Raw genomic sequence first — 20,921 nt, 5'->3', positions numbered from 1 at the left:
TTAGCCATCATTTTGTCATTGCTGGTGGTGTGCCTGTGTTATAGACAAGGCATCTAGGCTTGGGGGCTCGGGCTGGGCAGATCATAAGGCCAGGAAGATGAGTGGCTGAGGCCACGTCAGAGGCCTTGGGTGCCGTGCTTAGGAGGTTGGATGTGGTCCTGTAGCTGGCCATGGAGTGGAAGACGGGAGGCCTTGGGGAGGGGCCATCAGCTGAGGCTCCTCTCACACCCTGCCCTCCTCCAACAGGACAGTCGCTCTGAGCATGAGCGTCAGTACCTGCTGTGCCCCGGCTCGAGCGGGGTGGAGAACACGGAGCTCGTCAAGTCACCCAGGTGGGATGGGCTGGGCCAGCATGCAAACTGGATGCCCGCCCAGGGTCCCCAGGGGTCCTTGGTGTGGATCCCTCCAGAGGACTGTGGCCCCTCCTCTAGCATGAGGGTGGAGCCCATTGTCCCATGGAGAAGGCCAGGAGGGTGGGCCTGGAAAGAGATGGTCCCCTTTTCTGCAGGGGCTCAGGGCTGCTGGGGGAGGGCAGGGATGGGCTGTCTGCACCCGCTCCCCAGACCCTCACTTGGGTGGCTGGTGAGGAGGGTCCAGCCTGGATCAGCCCTGAGCCTCTGCCCCTGCCGTGTCCCTGCAGTGAGTACCTGATGATGCTGATGCCACCCAGCCAGGAGGAGGAGAAGTGAGTAGAGGCGGCAGGACACCCTCTCCCTTTCCGGGCTGGCTGCCTCTAACCTGTGCCCTCTGCTTTCCCCAGAGACAAGCCTGTGGCCCCCAGCAACGTCCTGTCGATGGCCCAGCTGCGCACGCTGCCTCTGGCCGATCAGATCAAGATCCTGATGAAGAATGGTGGGTGCCCACCCCCTGCCCTCCTGGGGGCCCCGGTCCCATTGGCTCCTGAGGAATGGACTCTGTGGGACAGTGAGGACCAGGGGGCAAGGCCAGAGGCCCCTGCTGCCCACAGCCTGCCCAGCTTTGCAGCTGCATCCTTGTCTGGAAAGATAACGCAGGATGGCAGTGCGGCCAGCTCCCGCAGGCAGCCCAGGTTCCCGTGAATGCAGGACGGCAGTGCGGCCGGCCCCCACAGACGGGCTTGGGGTTCCTGTGAATGCAGGACGGCAGTGCGGCTGGCCCCCGCAGGCGGGCTTGGGTTCCCATGCCATGCTCACCACTTGCTTGCCATGCTCTTGGGCAGGTCACGAACCTTTCTGAGGCTTTGTTTTTCTGTGAAAAGAGACTAATGATAGTTCCTGGGGGCCAATGTGAGGAATCAGAGAGAGGAGGCTTCTAAAGTACAGGGCCTTGCAGGTGAACATGGACTAGGGGCTTTTTTTTTTTTTTTTTAAAGAGACATGGGGTTTTGCTGTGTAACTCCTGGGCCCAAGTGATCCTCCTGCCTCAGCCTCCCGAGTGGCTGGGCCTACAAGCAGACGCCACTCACTGCGCCGGCTCAACTAGGGTCATTTTCATGACAGTGTCTTCACTGGCATTGCTTCTGGGTACCCTCACCAGACCCAGCACCATAAGGACTGGTCTCCTTTTCTCAAAGGACTCTGAGTGCCAGAACCTTTAGGGTACCCATGGCTGGTGAACAACAGACCTGATCCTTGAGTTCAGAATGGAGCCACAGAACCTGGGCTCGTCCTTTGAGATGCCACCATGAGCTCTTAGGAGTCTAAGGAGTGAGGGGAGCTCCGTGATATGCTCGGGATTGTAGGCTTCCTTCCTGCAGAGGACTTCGAACTTTTTTTTTTTTGAGACAGTCTTGCTCTGTCACCCAGTCTGGAGTGCAGTGGCATAATCTCGGCTCACTGCAACCTCTGCCTCCCGGGTTCAAGCAATTCTCTCATGCCTCAGCCTCCAGAGTAGCTGGGACTACAGGTGCCCGCCACCACGCCTGGCTAATTTTTGTATTTTTAGTAGAGATGGGGTTTCGCCTTGTTGGCCAGGCTAGTCTCAAACTCCTGGCCTCAAGTGATCTGCCTGCCTCGGCCTCCCAAAGTGCTGTGATTACAGGTGTGAGCCAAAGCACCCAGCCAAATTTTGGACTTTCCCTGGGCCCTGCCCAGGGCTCACTTGGGCAGGAGCAGAGCACAGTGATTGAGGGCACCAAGTGGAGCCAGGTGGCTTGGGTTCACTTCCTGGCTCTGCCACTTCCTAGCCAAGAGATCATGGGTGAGCTTTGAAGACTTTCCAGGTCTGAGTAGTAACAGAGCCTTCCTCCTGAGGCACCCCTCAAGTCTTCCTCAAGGGACACTTCATAGAATCCTCAGATTTCATGAGGTGCCCAGTGCCTGGCATGTAGTGAACAGCCTGAGAGTGTCAGCTGTTGGCTATGATGGGTGTCATTACTGTTAGTTATCACATTCTGGGGGTATTACATTAACTTGAAGCTATGCAGACTGCTGGTGGAGGGGAGACAAGGGCCCGGCCCCTCTTCCTTGTCTGATGTCTCCTGCGTCCTCCTCAGTGAAGGTCATGCCTTTTGCCAACTTGATGAGCCTCCTGGGCCCCTCCATCGATTCCGTGGCTGTTCTGCGGGGCATACAGAAGGTGGCGATGTTGGTCCAAGGGAACTGGGTGGTGAAGAGGTAAGTTGCTTTTTTTATTTTTTATTTTTATTTATTTTTTTCCTTGAGGCAGAGCTTCACTCTTGTTGCCCAGGCTGGTGTGTAGTGGCGCAATCTCGGCTCACTGTAACCTCTGCCTCCCAGGTCCAAGCGATTCTCCTGCCTCAGCCTCCTGAGTAGCTGGGATTATAGGTGCCCACTACCATGCCAGCTAATCTTTGTGTTTTTAGTAGACACGGGTTTCACCATGTTGGCCAGGCTGGTCTCGAATCCTGACCTCAAGTGATCCACCCACCTCGACCTCCCAGTGTGTGAGGATTATAGGCGTGAGCCACCGCGCCCGGCCTACGCTGTATTCTCTTAATGGGAGCATTTGGTCCTTTTAAATTTAATGCAGTTACTAGTGCTTTGGGTTTAAATCTACAGTGCTTTCTATTTGTCCTGCCTACATTGCATTTAAACTGTTTTTTTTTGAGACAGAGTCTCACTTTGTCCCACAGGCTGGAGTGCAGTGGTGCGATCTTGGCTCACTGCAAGCTCTGCCTGCCAGGTTCATGCCATTCTCCTGCCTCAGCCTCCCGAGTAGCTACAGGCACCCGCCACCACGCCCAGCTAATTTTTTGTATTTTTAGTAGAGATGGGGTTTCACCGTGTTAGCCAAGATGGTCTCCATCTCCTGACCTCGTGATCTGCCCGCCTCGGCCTCCCAAAGTGCTGGGATTACAGGTGTGAGCCACTGTGCCCGGCTGCATTTAAACATTTTTTAAATTGACACATAATGTACCTATTTATGGGGGCAGTGTGAAATCTAAATACATGTATAGAATGTAATGATCAAATCAGGGCAATTAACATATCTATCCCCTCAAACATTTCTCATTTTTGTGTTGGGCACATTCAAACTTCACTTTTCTAGCTATTTAAAATTATACAATAAATTGTTCTTAATTATAGTCATCCTATAGTACCCTTTGTCCTGCCTGCATTGGATTTTTATATCATTCTTACCATCTGCTGGATTCATTTCTGTTTCTATTTTTTCCTGCTAACTTGGAAGTTATACTGTTTGGGCTCATATATTGATTACCCTACAGTTTTCAGCTTTCATTCATGACTTAACACATTTTAATGTTAATTGCTGCTTTTTACCCCATTCCAATCTATTCAGAGATCTTAGAATATTTTATATCTATCCTCATACACTGCTGGATTGGTATATATATATTTTTTTACCTTTTTAATTTGCCAATCTTCTCTATTGTTCCAGTTTTAGTATATGTGCTGCCGAACAGCGCACAGGATTGGTGTATTTTTATTTGTCTTGAGATAGTCTTGCTCTGTTGCCCAGGCTGGAGTGCAATGGCACAGTCTCAGCTCACTGCAACCTCTGTCTCCCGGGTTCAAGCGATTCTCCTGCCTCAGCCTCCCAAGTAGCTGGGATTATAGGCGCATGCCACCATGCCCGGCTAATTTTTGTATTTTTAGTAGAGGCAGGGTTTTGCTGTGTTGGCCAGGCTGGTCTTGAACTCCTGACCTCAGGTGATGCACCCACCTTGGCCTCCCAAAGTGCTGGGATTACAGGCGTGAGCTACTGCGCTCGGCCTGGTGTATTTTAATTCTCTGTATATTTTCAGCCCCATAAGACATTACTGTATCCAGTCAATCAATATTCTTTACTCACATGTTTATGATTTAGTCATCATTTCTTTCTGCATCTCTAAGTTTCTATCTGGGATCATTTCCTTCTGCCTAAAGAATGCTATAGTATTTCCTTTAATGTGGGTCTGTTGGTGATGCATTTCCTTGGTTTTTGTGTGTCTGGAAATGTCTATTTCACCTTCGTTCTAGAATTCTAGATTGGTGGTTATTTCCCTTTCCACGCGTTGATATGATTTTGTTGTGTTCTGACTTCATTGTTTCTGTTGGCAGTTTCATTCTTATTCCTTTGAAGGCAGCCTGCCTGTGTTTTCCTCTGGCTGCTTTTTGGAGTTTCTCTTTGTTTTTGGCTTTCTACGAGTTCGTTTAAATGTGTCTAAGTGTGAATTTTTTACATAATCTGCTGGGGATCACAGGTCTTGAGCGTGGGGCTTGATGCCTTTCAGTGGTTTCTCTTCTCCTGCGAATCCTCCCCTAGACCATGTGCCGCCTCCACGAGACCATCAGTTTCAAGGGATTGGGGATGTCTGTTTTGACTCCTGCTTTATGTTCCCAGTACCCGGGATAATGCCTGGATATTACCAATGCAGACCCTTGGTAAATAATGTGGCTACATTTTACTTGAATTATATCAATTCTAAATGATGTAGCATTAATTGTATTAATAACTCACTTTTTAAGTAGTGTAGTTTAAGGTGAGCAACGTGACAAAATGTGAAATGTTGCACATTTTAAGAAAATACAATGCCTTGAAAGCTCATCTCATAGTTGTAGAGTATATTCATGTTACTGCCACGTGGTGGCGCCCTTGCACTGCTCCACAGACGCCCAGCGCAGTTTGTCAGCACCTTGTGGCTGTTGTCCTTTGTTACACGTTTTCATCATGGAAGGCTTTTGCGATGGCACATCGCGTGTTACATGGGACCACCTGTGTATATTTACACCATGAGTGAATGAAAGCCAAGAGAGGTCCTCCCGTCACACACCTGAGGACACTGGCCCAGAGAGGCATGGGACTTGCCAAAAGTCTTGCGGCAAGGCAGCCGCAGAGTCCAGTTAGAACCCAAGCCTCATGGCTCAGCCCTGGGCTCTGTGCCCAGCACTGCATGTGTCCCCTGGAGGTGCTGCCCCTTTTAGTTTCGCCCTGTCCTGGGGACTGGAAGGTAGGGACTTGGGGACTGTGGGCATTCCACCTGCCCCGGCACTTCTGTAAGCCCTACTCTGCTGCTGCCCACACTGCCGTGTCAGGGGCCGTTGGGTGAGGGTCCTGTGTGTCCCTGTGAGGAGACAACGCAAAATCCATGCCTCCATTCAGTAACTATGGCCACACTGCTCGTTCTGTGCCATGGACCGGGCTGTCATTCAGACACTGGCCCTGGGGATGGCGGCTGTTACATTTGAGCTCCCTGAATGCAGAGATCACGGCATGAACCAGGCTTGTTCGGTCAGCACACACTTGGTAGGTACCTTTGCTGTAGTGGCAGCGATGAGCCACATTGGCAGAGTCCATGTCCCCACAGAGCGTGGCCTTGCAGGATGAGTGACAGGTGGTTGCCAGGTGGACCTGAGCCAGGGGAAGGAGGAGGGCCTGGCAGCAGAGGGAGTGGCAGTCGGAGCACAGGTGCCGCAGCAGGGGCTGAGCCTGGGTTGCAGGGCCTGCAGCTGGAGCTGGGTCAGGGCTACACTCTGGAGATTCTCGTGCCCGGCTGTCCAAGGCCCCGGCCTTTCCCCTGAAGTTCCCTGAACCTTGAGTGCTGGGCCTGTTCTCTCCAAGGGCTAACACGCCTCCCCTGCCTCTGACCTCAGTTCATGCCCACCTGCCCCTTTCAGCAGGTGGCCAAGGGCTTGCAGATGGCTTCATCCCTGGTTCTCTTGGTGTTACGTGCAGGGACCAGTTGTCTTCCAGAGTCCCGGGCTCCTTGAGGTCCCGGGCTGCTCCTCACCTTGTCTGTCTCTGAGTCCGTGACCTCTCCCTGAACGTGCAGGGGTCTTAGGATGAGGCTGGTGTGCGTGGCGGGTTGAGGGGTAATAAGAGGAAGAACTCTTGGGGAGATGTGTGGGATAGAGGGGTGCTTCTTTCCCATGTCTGTGTTCACAGATGTGGCTCCTGAGGGGAGGTCTTGGGGCTCAGGCCTGTACCCAGCCCACGTTGGAAAGAGGTGTGGGCTGGGGCTCGGCCGGTAGGGGTAGCGGTAGAGGGGGCTCAGGGCAGGGACTGACCTGCCATCCTCACCTGCATTGGCAGTGACATCCTATACCCCAAGGACTCATCCAGCCCTCACAGTGGCGTGCCTGCCGAGGTGCTCTGCAGGGGCCGAGACTTCGTTGTAAGTACCTTGGGTTCTCTGGACTCACGTTGGGGGCGTGGGAAGAGGGGGGCAGCGGTGCAGGGCTTCTGAAGACCTGGGCCCGGCAGAGGCTCCAGGTGGAGGCGGGTGTGTGAGGAGGCCCTGGCCTCTGCCTTTCTCCTCCTTCCTCTCAGAAGCCTGGGGTCTCAGGCTGGAAGAACCTTCCAGTTCCTCTAGCGCAGTCGGGGGTGGGTCAAGAGGCACGTTTCATTCGGCCTGAGTGGTAAATATTGCCTTGGTTGTCAGATTTTATAAATTGAAATTGTGATGCAAAAAAAATTTTGACGCTAAACAGATGTCTAGCTGTCAAGGGTAATCGGACTCCCTGACACCCCTGGGGCTACTTCCCCACAAGGCGCTGGCGGTCTCCAGTTCACCACAGTCCCAGGTGTCTTTGCCTCCCGTGTGCCTGTCCCTGGAGTTTGGGACTCCTGAGCTGGTGTCTCTCTTCTTCCCATCACCCCACCCATGGCCTCCCTCCCAAGGCCTGGAACTCCATGCACCTGGGAGCCACAGTCTTCCTAGGCTTGGTGCTGGCTGAAACGTGCCACCCAGGAGCTGTCCCGCACCCCTTGGCGCGCTGGTGTGCCGTCCCAGTCACAAGGCAGCCCTTAAGCTGAAGGAAGCATCTGCTTCTTCTCTTCCTGAAGGAGCCTCCCCAACTCCTCTGGGCAGTCAGTGTCCAGGTGCCTGAGCAGCGTCTTTGCTCCTAGGGGTCAGCATGTAACAATCACCACTCCCAGGCTTGCCTCCCCAGACACAGTGCTGTTTGCCCCCAGCTGCCCCTGCCCGCCCCGCTCCAGTGTGTAGACACTGTCAGAACTGGGGGCTTGGGAGGGGGTGTGGTCCAGTCTACGTAAGCGTAGGTGATAGTCATCCATTCCGTGTGTCTCTCAGCCCCCCACCCTTCTCTCTCCCAGTCACCCCACAAATCTAATCAGAGTGCAGGGGAGCTGTTGAGGCAGAGTGGGGGCTGCAGGGGGCTGAGAGCTTCTGGAAGGATGGGCGGCCTCTGACCAGCCATTAGCAGCCACCACCGTGAAGTGCCGCCTATGCAGACAGCATGTGTCTGTGGGAGCCCCTCCCAGCCCGAGTCCTCATTGTATCCTCGGAGCTGGGCAGGGCATCTCCCGCCCCAGGGAGCGCTGTGGTCTAGGTGTGGGGGTGGGGGGTGGTCCCATGGTCCCCTTGGAAGAGATGGGCCTGGAGCTCCTTTATGGAGGAGAAAAGGAGGGAGGTGCAGAGCCGAAGGGACTGCCTGAGGCCACACTGTTGGGAAGAATCAAGGCCAGGAGCCCAGGTCTGTCCCAGGCTCCGGCTCCCAGGCCCGCCAGGTGAGTTCCCAGGACAGTCCTGGGAGCAGTCCGTGGCCGCCCCTGGAACGCGCTGCTTCTTCTCCCTCAGATGTGGAAGTTCACGCAGAGCCGCTGGGTGGTTAGGAAAGAGGTGGCAACCGTGACCAAAGTAAGTGGCGTTTTTGTGGTCTGAGGCCCAGGCTGCTGCCGGAGGGGAGGGGCTGGCTGTGCCTCACCGTGGGCCCCCTTCCCCTCTAGCTCTGCGCCGAGGACGTGAAGGACTTCCTGGAGCACATGGCCGTGGTGAGGATCAACAAAGGCTGGGAGTTCATTCTGCCTTATGACGGGGAGTTCATCAAGAAGCACCCGGATGTGGTCCAGCGGCAGCACATGCTGTGGACGGGTATCCAGGCCAAGTAAGCACCTTGGGCCGGGGAGGGGCAGCCAGCCCGGTGATCCCAGCAACCCCGCATCCTGGGGAGCACTGTCAGGGCGGATCCGAGCAGTCTCTAGAAACCCCACATCTGGGGAGAGCGCAGTTGGGCTGGATCTGGGTGTGAAGGGCAGGTGGGGGTCCGCAGGCCCCATGCTCCTCCCCCACACTGATAGGCATTGCTGGCTGATCCCATGGTCCTTTCAGCACAGGACACACAGCCAGTACCTGCTCATCAGGGCGGTCGTGCTCTGAGGGCTCAGGGAAGAGGGATGTGATGGAGAGAGGGAGCACTCAGGATCAAGAACCGGGGCCTGGGGGCCAGAGGGGTGTTGGCAGGAGACTGATGGGGTCTGGGTGGTCCTGGGGCTGTGCACTGCCAGAAGAGGGACCCAGTAGGGCTGGCTGAGCTCCAAGCCCGCACTGTCAGTAACCAGCATGTCCTGGGGCCTAAGGGGTGGTTGTTTCTCTTGTGAAGCAGATGGTAGGGGATGTGGTTTAAAGTTAATGGGGTTACTCTTCTTTTCAGACTGGAAAAAGTCTATAATCTTGTAAAGGAAACCATGCCAAAGAAGCTGGATGCACAATCAGGTGTGTGAGGGGCTTTGGGCTGGGAGGCCCCGGCTCCTACACTGGCTCCCGAAGGGCTGCTGTGCTAGAGCTTGTCAGGCCCGGACCTGGAGAGGGCGGAGGGCTCTCACCGTTCACCCTTCACCCTCCTTCCTTTCCTGCCACCCACAGACCGCAACTGGTCGCTTGCCCAGCAGCAGAGCCTCAGGGATGGAGGCTTGCGGATTCCGGGGCTGAGTCTGGGTTCCAGGTCTCTGAGGCCCACTCACCCCCTTGGGTCAACAAGCGGGCCGGGAAGAGCTGCTGCGGGGAGGAACTCAGCAGCATCCTTCCCCGCATGACTCTCGGCACATTGGGACGGTTCTCACTCTTCCACTGATGGGGTAGCTGATTTCCGAGAAAGGTTGGGGATGAGACCAGGACGGGGCCACTTGCTTCAGCCCCGCGGTCCCCTGCTGGGCCTTTGGCTTCAGATCCCTGTGCCCTCCTGAGCAGTGCTGCCTCCCTCCCCGCAGGACCTGCCGGGCTGGTCTCTGGGGACCAGCGGATCCAAGTAGCCAAAACCAAGGCCCAGCAGAACCACGCGTTGCTGGAGCGGGAGCTGCAGCAGCGGAAGGAGCAGCTGCGGGCACCTGCGGTCCCGTCCGGTGTGCGGATCAAGGAGGAGCCCGTGAGCGAGGAGGGCGAGGAGGACGACGAGCACGAGGCGGAGGAGGAGGAGCCCATGGACACTTCCCCCAGCAGCCTCCACAGCAAGCTGGCCAATGGGCTGCCTCCCGGGCGGGCTGCGGGCACGGACAGCTTCAACGGGCACCCGCCCCAGGGCTGCTCCAGCACCCCTGTGGCTCGGGAACTGAGGGCCTTCGTGGAGGCCACCTTTCAGAGACAGTTTGTGCTCACGCTGAGCGAACTCAAGCGCCTCTTCAACCTGCACTTGGCCAGCCTGCCCCCCGGCCACACGCTCTTCAGCGGCATCTCGGACCGCATGCTGCAGGACACGGTGCTGGCCGCCGGTTGCAAGCAGATACTGGTGCCTGTAAGTACAGCCCTGCCTGCCAGGGGGATGGGGGGTGGGGGGTGGGGAGAACCAGCTGTTGGGAGGCCACGTGGGGACACGGGAGGCCATGCTTGGTGAGCATCTGCTCTCATGTGGGCCTAGGTGTGACATGGGCAAGTCAGTCTCTCCGAGGCTCTATTCTCATGAAGTGGGATCATGTTGGGTTTTATGTCACAGGACTGTGGTAGGGGCTAAATACGGTGTCTGAAGGCCCGGCCTATTGCCTGGCCTGCGGCAGGGCCTAGTGAAACAGGGCCCCTGCCTGGTTTCTCACCCTGTCCCCCACCAAGAACACCTGACCGTTTCCTACTAGTTTTGCCATTGTTTGGAATGATTTAACTTCTAAGATCGTTTGATCTTCTTTGCAATCTGCAGATGAAGAAACTGAGGCTCCAAGGAATGAAATGTACGTTTAAAGGTCACTACCTAGGAGGTAGTAGAGCTGGAATTTGGACCTCAGTGTAGTGGCCTGGAGTTTTGAATCCTTTCTGCTCAGCTAAGATGAGCTGCTTCCCCACAGCTGCGCCGCGCCCCAGCTTGGGCCTGGGTCCTGGCGGCCTCCCTGTGCATCAGAAGCAAGCTGACCAGCTCAGCGCTGTGCTCTCAGCACTTCCAGTGCCAGGCCTTGAGTGTGGTATTGCAAGCCTCCTGCCCCCTTCCCCCTGGGCTGCTTTTCTGTCACTGGGAGGGGCCCTGACGGGGGGGAGCAGAGTGCGTGCTGGGGACTGTTTCCCTGTGCTGAGGATGGAGAGTGCCAGGTGCTGCCTGAGGCACGCCTTTCCCGTGCTCCTTTTCCACAAGGCTCTGCCCAGACCTGGCAGCAAAATGGGGTGAGGTGGGGCTGTGGTGGTCTCTAAGAAAGCATTGATGTTTTCATTGCCAAGGTCAGGAGCACCTGCAGCCTTGGGTGATGATCTAAGGCCAAGGCCCATCCCTGTGTACGAGGAATAGAAACTAGGACAGGAGGCTCTGTGGAGCCTAGGCTGTCTCAGGGGATCGGCCCTGCTGGCAGGCAGCCCCCTGTGGGAGGTACTGGCGGAGTTTGGAGCTCCTGCCCACCCAGCACGTGGGTCTGGGTCTCCACAAGCTCACCTTTCTTCATGAGCTGGGCCAGGGCAGGGAGGACACCTGGCTGACATTAGTGAGTTGTTTTGGGCTGCTGGAGTGGACAGAGGTGAGGGGTGGGACATGGCCACCCTCAGACACCCTCACCCCTCCTTCCGGACCCCCTCTGTCCATGTTGCTTTGGGGTGGGGCCGGCGTCTCCAGGAGACACGATGGCCCTAGCTGTAATGCTGTCCTTGCTGTCCTGACAAGGAGACTGTATTGTAGTCACATCCAAGATGTAAGAGACCTCAGATCCCAGCCACCTCTGTGTTCTACATGAGGGAGCTGAGGGCAAGCGAATAGATCGAGAACTTGACTTGAACTCCTGGTTCTGCTGCTTATTAGCTGTGTGACCATGGACAGTGAGCAAACCTCTCTGAGCTTACTTTTCCCCATGTACTACCTCCCTAGTTTCTAATGCTCAAATGCAAATGTGTATTGGAGGCCTCACATGGCTTTTACTGGTAGTAACCATTATTGCTACTTGTGTGATGGAACCAGGACTGGAAACTACCATCCCAGACGCCCCCTCCCGTCCCCTTCTCTCCAGGACCCAGGCCTGTGTCACACTTGTCCTGGTCCACCTTTGGACCAAGTGGCCTGGATTGCTTGGGAGTCAGGCAGTGCCTCTAACCCACACTGACACGGTACATGTGGGAAGCAGTTGAAAAGAACCCCCAGGGTACCCCAAAGGAGTTATGGGGAAGGGGGCGCCCCTCCATCAAGGTTGGCATCTTTAGGAGGGAGGACTCGGTGTTAAAGCAGAGTTGAGTTGGTGCCAGGCTGATGGGAAACAGACGCAGCTTCCCCACTGTACGGAGGATATCTGCAGAGTCCAAGCCAGGCATTTCACTGGGCCCATCACACTCCCCCTCTCGCTGAAGACCTGTCAGGCCCTGGGGGGTGTGCCAGCCCCCTCCCCATGGTGAGGTGACAGGCGCAGGTTTGTGGCTGCCCAAGGCCCTCAGAGATGGTGAGTGGCAGAAGCTGGGATTGGAACCCATGTTCCTGCATCTGGGCTGGGGCAGACAGGGAGGGATGAGGCAAGCAAGTGGATCCATGGGGTAGAGACGGACAAGCAACTCACACCTGGGCCTTGGTCAGTTTCCCCCACAGACTGCTGCTTCCCCGGATGAGCAGAAGGTGTTTGCCCTCTGGGAGTCTGGAGACATGAGTGATCAGGTGAGGTGAACTTTGCTGCCATCTTCCCCAGGAGCAGGGGGGTTTCCTGCAGGGTTGGAGGCCTTGGGGGACATGTGCACTCGAAGTGCAGCCACACATTTCAGATTTTCTGGCGCACACGGTTTTAAATATTCTGCTCCAACTCTGTACGCTGACAAAATAAGCTGCATGTGCCAATAGTTTGAACCTAAACCAGTGGTTCCCAGATGCCAGTCTGTGAGCCAGCTCCATCAGAATCATCTTTTAAAAAATACAGGCTGGGCGTGGTGGCTCACGCCTATAATCCCAGCACTTTGGGAGGCCAAGGCGGGTGGATCACCTGAGGTCGGGAGTTCGACACCAGCCTGACCAATATGGTGAAACCCCATCTCTACTAAAAATACCCATGGTCGTGGGAGACTGAGACAGGAGAATTGCTTGAACCTGGGAGGTAGAGGTTGCAGTGAACCAAGATCACACCACTACACTCCAGACTGGGTGACAGAGCAAGACTGTGTCTCAGAAAAAAAAAAAAACATAGATTCAGTTCTGTTCAGTAGGTATGGGGTACTGTCCTAGGTATCTGAATTTCTGTAAAGCTTCCTGAGCGACTCTGATCCAGCCACGCTTACAGAGCACTGGTGAAGCACATTTCTCAGGTGGCCTCTGGCAGCAGGAATCAAAAGGATTCCTTGTCAGATCTCAGGTCCTGGACTTTTAGGTTAAAGAAATTGGTCATTTTGCTTCTAGTCACACTGTGACGGGGAGGGTCACAGGTGTCCAGTGCCCAGAAATGTGAGTGGAAGCAGCAGCGCCTTGTGTGTGTGTGGCGTAGTCATGGACACTGCATCCCAGCTTTTGTTAGGCCGTGAACGTACCTAATTTGATGGTCGAAACGCCAGTCAGTCTGACCGTGTCTAGGCCCTGCTGCTAAGGTGTGGGGAGAAGGGAGTCAGCAGAAATCCCGCTGAGCTCTCTGTCCCCAGCTGCCTCTTAGGGGAGCCAACTGGCGGCTGAGGATCTAAGGGGCTGGGGCCTTTTCCTGAGCAAGCTTGAGTGCTTTTGTCCAGAATAGAGGGTATCTGAAATATTTTGATAACATAAATGCAGATTTTTAAACATCAAATCAGACTAGAAGTTTTAATAGGAAAGCTCTTGCACTGCCTGACCTGACTGCCACCCCTCAGAGGTGACCACTTTTATTACTACTTTTTTAACAGAAACAGGGTCTCACTATGTTGGCCAGGCTAGTCTTGAACTCCTGGCCTCAAGCAGTTCTCCTGCCTCAGCCTCCCAAAGTGCTAGGATCATAGGCATTTAAATCACCAAAAGATACCACTAAAATAGCTGCCCCCATTTTAAAAAAATCAGCTTGTCATTAGCAATGGGCTTCCCATTGTGGTGGATGAGATTTAGCTCTCAACTATTTTAGGAGACTGTAGAGAGATAGATATGTTACGCCATTTTTTTTTTTTTTTTTTTTTTTTTTTTTTTTGAGATAGCGTCTTGCTCTTGCTCTTGCTCTGTCATCTAGGCCTGGAGTGCAGTGGTGCCATCTCAGCTCACGCCTCCTGCGTTCAAGTGATTCTTGTGCCTCAGCCACCTGGGTACCTGGGATTACGGGCTTGTGCTGCCTCACCCAGCTAATTTTTGTATTTTTAGTAGAGAGCGGGGGTGGGGGCAGGGGGGGGGTGGGTCCCACCATGTTGGCCAGGCTGGTCTCGAACTCCTGGCCTCAAGTGATCTGCCTGCCTTGGCCTTCCAAAGTGCTGGGATTACAAGCGTGAGCCACCACGCCCAGCCTTTACCTCTTTTTAATTGACTATCATTGTTTATAGCACTATTACAGAATAAACTGAAAATCTGTCCATTGTAGAGCCAAACATCAGTGATATACTATGATTGCATTTCCTTGTTCACTACTCCTGTTTTCACTTGTGTAATTTTCTGAACACGTGTACCGAGGGTGATACTTTGCTTAATTAAGCCTGGTTTCCGGGAAGCCTTTCCCTCTGCTTCTCCAGTGAGACTGGCTCTTCCTCATGTCTGTTGCTGAATTCTGGAATCTCTGCTTCTTCCTTGCTTTAGCTTCTAAAGGGACAGAGGAGTTGTCTGCATTCTTTCGTGTCTTCAAATGGCTTTGTTTTAATCTTCAGTATTACAATACAGTATTACTGTTTGTCTGGGACTAGAATTTTAAGAGGCAAATGATACTTTATGTAGCAGTCTCAACTGTTTACATGAACCATAGCAAAAAAAAAGGAGAATCAAATCCATCTCCTCTTAATGTTTGCAGAAGGATGCAAACAAAACCAGCCAAGTATGGAACAATGTGTAAGTGAGGTTATCAAAGTTTCTGTTTTTACGTGATCAAATGATTTGCCTCTCAAAATTCTAGTCCTAGACAAATAGTGATACATGAAGCATCCTTTTTTTTTTTTTTTTTTTTTTTTTTTTTGAGACAGAGTCTCCCTCTGTCGGCCAGGCTGGAGTGCAGTGGAGTGCAGTGGCACGATCTCGGCTCACTGCAACCTCCGCCTCCCGGGCTCAAGCAATTCTCTTGCCTCAGCCTCCCAAGTAGCTGGGATTATAGGCGTGTGCCACCATGCCTGGCTAATTTTTGCATTTTTAGTAGAGACGGAGTTTCACCATGTTGGACAGGCTGGTCTTGAACTCTTGACCTCAGGTAATCCGCCTGCCTCGGTCTCCCAAAGTGCTGGGATTGCAGGCGTGAGCCACTGCGCCTGGAATGAAGCATCTTTAAGAGAGTTTCCATTGTTTAAGTTTTCAGAGTTGTTGAAATTCCATAACATTCTCCTTCTTGGTCTTTTAAATTTGGCCTGTATTCTTTCCTTTATGCCAAACTGCAGAATTTTTCATTATTCTGTATATCAGTCAGTGCAATTTCAGCTGTGCCCTGGTGCAGTCATTATTGTGCTAGACAATTGAGTTCTTATAAAATCCTGTGAGTTGTTACTTTTTTCTGTTCTTTCAGAATTCTTATGACAGATATTAGACATAATGAATTCAATCTTTTCTATTCAATTTTTATTTTGGGGTGTAACGTATTTTATGGCATCCTGTTTCATGGATGCAGTGGCATGTTTGTGTGTTAAGACTTCACACCAATTTTGACACCCTCTTCTCATCTCCGTGCAGCTTAGATTGTCGCTTCACCTGCCTGCTAAGTCCGATGCACGCCTGCATTTTACCATGCAGAAATGTGTTCAAGCCACTCATCCTCTCATGTCTCTTCACCAGTTCTTTTGTTATGGTGGCATATACCTTTGTTTTTATTTATATTCAAGTTTCCAGACATAGCGTTAATGCCTTTACTTTTGTGTTTTTATTTCTGTACACTGTCTTGCTGGGTCTCTAGAGATGACTTGGCTCATCTTTAACCAGAGGTGCTGCGTGAGGGTTTTTATCAAGAGACTGCAACACAAAGTCAGGTGCATGGCTTGGGTGTCTCGTTTGGGGATGTTTCTCTTTTTAGATCACTGTTTCCCATAATAACGTGTTTTTGCTACTAAAGCATCGACAGGTTTTGCTTGAAATTTTTTCCAAAAATTACCGGGTACGCCGAAACATGATCCAGTCTCGGTTGACTCAAGAGTGTGGAGAAGATCTCAGTAAACAGGAGGTGGATAAAGTACTAAAGGTACATCCATTTTGTGCATAACAAACAATATCAAAGGCTCTGGAAGGGGCTGACAGCGTGTAGAAGGGACTCTAGTGTCTTTGTGTATATGAAATCAGGCTTCCTTGGGACCCCTCCCCAGACAGTCTTGTCTTGAGCAACTGTTAATGATTGGCATTGGTTGGGGAAGGGGTTATGTGCCAGAGGACTGACCCCTTCAAACAATATAGTCACAGTGGTGTCCAAGGGAAAGAATACAGCCATGGATGCTTTGTTTCTCTTTCTGGTTGGGCCAGTAATGCCCCTTTCATCCCTCTTCTCTGCTTGTCACTAGAGACAGAAACTAAAAACCATGGCTTCAGGCTGCTAAAAGCCTAAAACAATAGAACAACAAAAAAATATGGTGGGTTGGATGAGCTTGGCCGTGGGTCAGCGTCTTCTAAAATGATAGGGCCTAGTTGAGAATCCTCACTCTACTCGCCCTTGAATTTTGAACTACTCTTCTGATTGTTGCCATAGCCACATACATGACTTTCAGTAGAATCCATTCTTAAATTTAAAAAGGAATATCATCTGTTTACTATATGAAAGCACCTAATGTACAACCTATAATGCTTTTCTGAAGTGACTGTAGTACAAATACCAACCATATTTGCAGCAACACTGAGAGACAGAAAACTGATGACAATGTCTTGTTTTGATTAAACATCCAGAGCCATATAAGTAATACTGTTTTTTAAGTATCCTTGTTCTGGGCATGTCAGTATCTGTACACCCCCTTTTTTTTTTTTTTGAGACGGAGTTTCGCTCTTGTTGCCCAGGCTAGAGTGCAATAGCACAATCTCGGCTCACCGCAACCTCTACCTCCCAGTTTCAAGCAGTTCTCCTGCCTCAGCCTCCCAGGTAGCTGTTGCTGGGATTACAGGTGTGAGCCACCATGCCTGGCCCACCCTCACTTTTAAAATGCCCCTGAGGAATGGCCAGGCACGGTGGCTCACACCTGTAATCCCAGCGCTTTGGGAGGCTGAGGCGGGTGGATCACCTGAGGTCAGGAGTTTGAGACCCGCCTGACCAACATGGAGAAACCCCATCTCTACTAAAAATACAAAATTAGCTGGGCGTAGTGGTACATGCCTGTAATCCCAGCTACTTGGGAGGCTGAGGCAGGAGAATCGCTTGAACCTGGGAGGCAGAGGCTGCAGTGAGCCAAGATCATGCCATTGCACTCCAGCCTGGGTAACAAGAGCAAAACTCTGTCTCAAAAAAAAACTACCCCTGAGGAAAGGGTGGCAAAAAAAAAAAAAAAACTACCCCTGAGGAAAGGGTGGCTGGTAGTAGCCATGGTGGTGTGGTTAGGCAGTTTTTGATTTCCCATTTGTATTCTATTCACTAATCATAAATCGAGTGTTGACATTGTGGACAGAATGTAATTAGCTCCTTTTCCTGCAAAAATCTGCGCTTACCCTGTTTCTCTCTCATAGGACTGCTGTGTAAGCTATGGTGGCATGTGGTACCTTAAAGGGACAGTACAGTCTTGACAATAGTAGCAAACTACTAACCCAGCAAATCTAAGCCCAAGGAAGAAGGGCGGAACCAGAAGTAGAGCCTCGACTGGCTTCAGATGACACAGAGCAAGAGGAACTGACCATCTCATGACCTGTGGCATTGCATGGTGCAGTGGACAGAAGGGATTATCCTCAGCCAGTCGCAGGGTCAGCTTAAGTTAGATCACTCCCAGAAGAGACCAGCTGGGACCTTCTTTGCAGTACAATTTGAAATTCCTGATGTATTTTGCTTATTATTTGGTTTCATTCTCATAATAAAGAGAGTGTATACTGACATGGGCAGGATGATAAAAATCATGGTTTAATATTTTCTTTTGTAAACTTAATGCCAACAAGGTCTAAGTTATGTTTACAACATGAAGAAAACCTCAAAGTTTTTAATTTTTAAAATGCCTAGAAGACAATATGTCTTGGATTATCTATCTATCTGCTAAGACCTCCACCAATTTCATTAAACCAAATTGAATTATTCTATTCTTGGGATTCTGTGGCCACTTTACTTTTGACAACCACCTACTTTATGTAGCAGTCTCAACTGTTCACATGAACCATAGCAAAAAATCAATCAAATCCATCTCCTTTTAATGTTTGCAGAAAGATGCAAACAAAACCAGGTAAGTATGGAACAATGTATAAGTGTGGTTATCACACTTTGATGTAAAAATTTCTATTTTGTGTATTTTTAAAATAAATGCTAACACTAAACTAGCCTCATGGTGCTATCTTCAGATGGTTACAGGAAGGCGATCTTGTTGGGCTCAGCGTTACATGTATCTAGAGGGAACGGAGCTAATGGAGGGAGACAGAGCAGCACTGTCCACTAGAAAGAGGCGAGTCACGTACGTCATTTTGAAAGTTTCTAGCAGCCACATTAGTTTAAAAAGGTCACTTTAGCATATTATTTAGCCCAAAATATCTAAAACATCAACATAAGGTAAAATATTAATATTTTACCTTTTTTTTGTACCAAGTCTTCAAAATCCGGCATTTTACACCTTCCTCAACACTCTCAATTTGGACTAGCCACATCGTAAGTGCTCAGATGCCACATGGGGCTATTTGCGACAGTATTAGATAGCACAGCCGTAGAAACTGATGGAAAAAATAAGAGTAAGCTAGGTTGGGTGACGTGAATTTTGGTATCTAGATAAGGCTTTTGCCATCTTTTTTGTACAACACAGCCACTAATTGTCTGAAGGTTTAAATGACAGTCTATGCTATTTCCCCACTCCCCCCAAAATAAAACATCTGATATTTTAGCTATAGAATCACTAAGGCATTGATCAAGGATGTACTTTACCAGATAAGTATTTGGTAACATTGCTTAACAAGTTGATCGTGTATTGATTCTGTTAACATATGTGAACCTGAAAAGTAAAGTTACCAAAAGCGATTTGGAATATGTCTCAGCTTTTCCATCCTACTTCCTTCTCACTTTGAAAGGGGAAATGCTCATGTGGGACGGCACAGAATGTTAGTCCCATCACCTTGCAGAACTTAATTGGCTCAGTGGAGAAGTCAGAGCCTTAAATACTTCACATTGATAAAAAGAATTGGTTAAAACACCAAACTCAAATAGCAAGAAAAAGAAACTTAAGGAATATAGTTTAAAAAAAATTGAGGGAACTTGGGATGTCAGAATAGGACTTTCCAGCACTCTCCCCCAGCAGAAACACGAATTTAAACAACTGTCCACACACAAAAATACCTTTACAAGAGTTAAGGAACCACTAGAGATTATAGCACCTCAGTGTACCACAGAAATAAGATGTATTAAAGAGGATAGGAGGGACAATTTTACATTACCTAGCTTACCCCCTCCCTAGCCCCAGGCAGCACAGGGTGGAGAGAGAGACAGACCCTCTACTTGGAGGAAGGAGAACATTGGACCCCAAATTCTCATGCCAGCCCCAGACTCCAGGCCTGCCCCAGGAACACAGGCTCTAAGCATACCCACTGCCAGGCCTGCACCCATGAGCTCACACTCTAGCAGGCACCCCTTCCCCACCCTGGTCCAGCCCCATCTGAGTGAACCCCAGCACTGGGCTGGCCCTCACAGACCTAGGCTCCGATATCTCCTGCAGCCCCAGGTTCTAGGCCAGCCCCCATGGCCCCAGGATCCAAGCCAGCCCTCAGAGACTAGTCTCCAGGCCAGTATCTACATACCCCTGGCTCCAGGCTGATCTATATGCCCCCATGCCAGCACCCACAATCCCAGGCTCCAGTACAATACCCCTGGACCCAAGTTCCATGTGTACCTCAGCACCAGGCTCCAGTGGACCCAGGTTCCGGGCACATACCTCAGTAAGCCTCAATGCCAGGCATGCCCTGGCAGACTGAGGCTCCAAAACAGTCCCTATGGACCCAGGACCTAGGCCCACCCCTGCAGGTTTTTAGGCTTCAGGTCAGCTCCCTGGATGCAGGCTCCAGGCCTGCCCTTGTGGGCTCAGGCTCTGGTTGTACCCCTGCAGACCCAATCAACTGGCCCACTCCACTGGACCTACGTTCCAGGATTAATACTATGCATGCAAGCACCAGGCTCATCCGTCTGCTGACCTAGGTACTAGGTCAGCCTGCTCAAGGACTCCAGCAGCAAGCCTGCCTACAGAAGACCACACCAGACAACTTGCCCAGAATCTCTGAATGGGCTCACTGTTAAACGGCTGTTCCAGGCAAAGTCAGACTGCAGAGATTAGAATCAGTCCTTACACTTCATCCAATGTACAGACATCAACATATGACCACAAGGATCAAGAACAATCAGGGAGACATGCTATCACCAAAGTAACAAAATAAAGCACCAGAAATCTACCCTAAAGAAATGGAGATTTATAAACTGCCTGACAACTCAAAATAGTTTTAAGGAAGTTCAGCAAACTTCAAGAAAATACACAGATATAACTCAACAAAATCAAGAAAACAACCAAATCAAGAAACCTAATAGATCGAAGTTATATATTTTTTACAAACCATTCTGAAGCTGAAAAATACAATGAATGAAATGTAAAATGGAATAGTGAGCATCAACAGAATTGATCAAGCAGAGACTCTATGAACTCAAAGACAGATTATTTGAAAATATAGCCAGAAGAACAAAAAGAATGAAAAGGAATGAAGAAAGCTTAAGGGATTTATGGGACAGCATCAAAAGAGCAAATATTCGAGTTATAGGAGTTCAGTAAGGAGAAGAAAGAAATAAGTCACAAAATAGTAGCAGAAAACCTTCCAGATCTGGAGAAAGATATAAATATCCAGGTGCAAGAATATCAAAAGTCTCCAATCAGATTCAATATGAACAAAACTATACCATGACATTATAATCAAATTGTCAAAAATCAAAAGACAAAGGGGAAGATCCTAAAAGCAGCTAGAGAAAAGCAGCAGATCACATATAGGGGAGTTCCAGTAAGGCTAGCACTTCTCAGCAGAAACCTTACAGGCCAGGAGAGAGTAGGATGATATATTCAGAGTGCTAAAGGAGAACAAATTGCCAACCATGAATACTTTATCCAGCAA

General features: G+C 50.8%; 1 protein-coding gene across 5 annotated transcripts in view; it reads left to right on the top strand.

Moving 5' to 3' along the window:
* POLR3E (RNA polymerase III subunit E) overlaps nucleotides 1-17,879 on the top strand; it is a 36,859-nt gene extending 18,980 nt beyond the window's left edge. For 4 of the 5 annotated variants that reach the window (XM_054455624.2, XM_054455625.2, XM_063654064.1 and 1 more), the window contains 12 exons: nucleotides 247-332; nucleotides 641-685; nucleotides 761-852; nucleotides 2,474-2,594; nucleotides 6,475-6,556; nucleotides 7,982-8,041; nucleotides 8,131-8,288; nucleotides 8,835-8,896; nucleotides 9,391-9,911; nucleotides 12,144-12,221; nucleotides 15,736-15,861; nucleotides 17,322-17,879. In XM_054455624.2, the coding sequence (XP_054311599.2) occupies nucleotides 247-332; nucleotides 641-685; nucleotides 761-852; nucleotides 2,474-2,594; nucleotides 6,475-6,556; nucleotides 7,982-8,041; nucleotides 8,131-8,288; nucleotides 8,835-8,896; nucleotides 9,391-9,911; nucleotides 12,144-12,221; nucleotides 15,736-15,861; nucleotides 17,322-17,378 (1,488 nt within the window). In that variant the 3' untranslated portion in view covers nucleotides 17,379-17,879. Of the gene's footprint in view, nucleotides 1-246; nucleotides 333-640; nucleotides 686-760; nucleotides 853-2,473; nucleotides 2,595-6,474; nucleotides 6,557-7,981; nucleotides 8,042-8,130; nucleotides 8,289-8,834; nucleotides 8,897-9,390; nucleotides 10,567-12,143; nucleotides 12,222-15,735; nucleotides 15,862-17,321 lie in introns of those variants that run through there. The other variant, XR_008494769.2, reaches the window with a different exon arrangement.
* The last annotated feature ends 3,042 nt before the right edge of the window (nucleotides 17,880-20,921 follow it).

Source organism: Pongo pygmaeus, chromosome 18, assembly GCF_028885625.2.
Source record: "Pongo pygmaeus isolate AG05252 chromosome 18, NHGRI_mPonPyg2-v2.0_pri, whole genome shotgun sequence".
Taxonomy (NCBI): Eukaryota; Metazoa; Chordata; class Mammalia; order Primates; family Hominidae; genus Pongo; species Pongo pygmaeus.
This window is presented reverse-complemented; position numbering and strand designations above follow the sequence as displayed.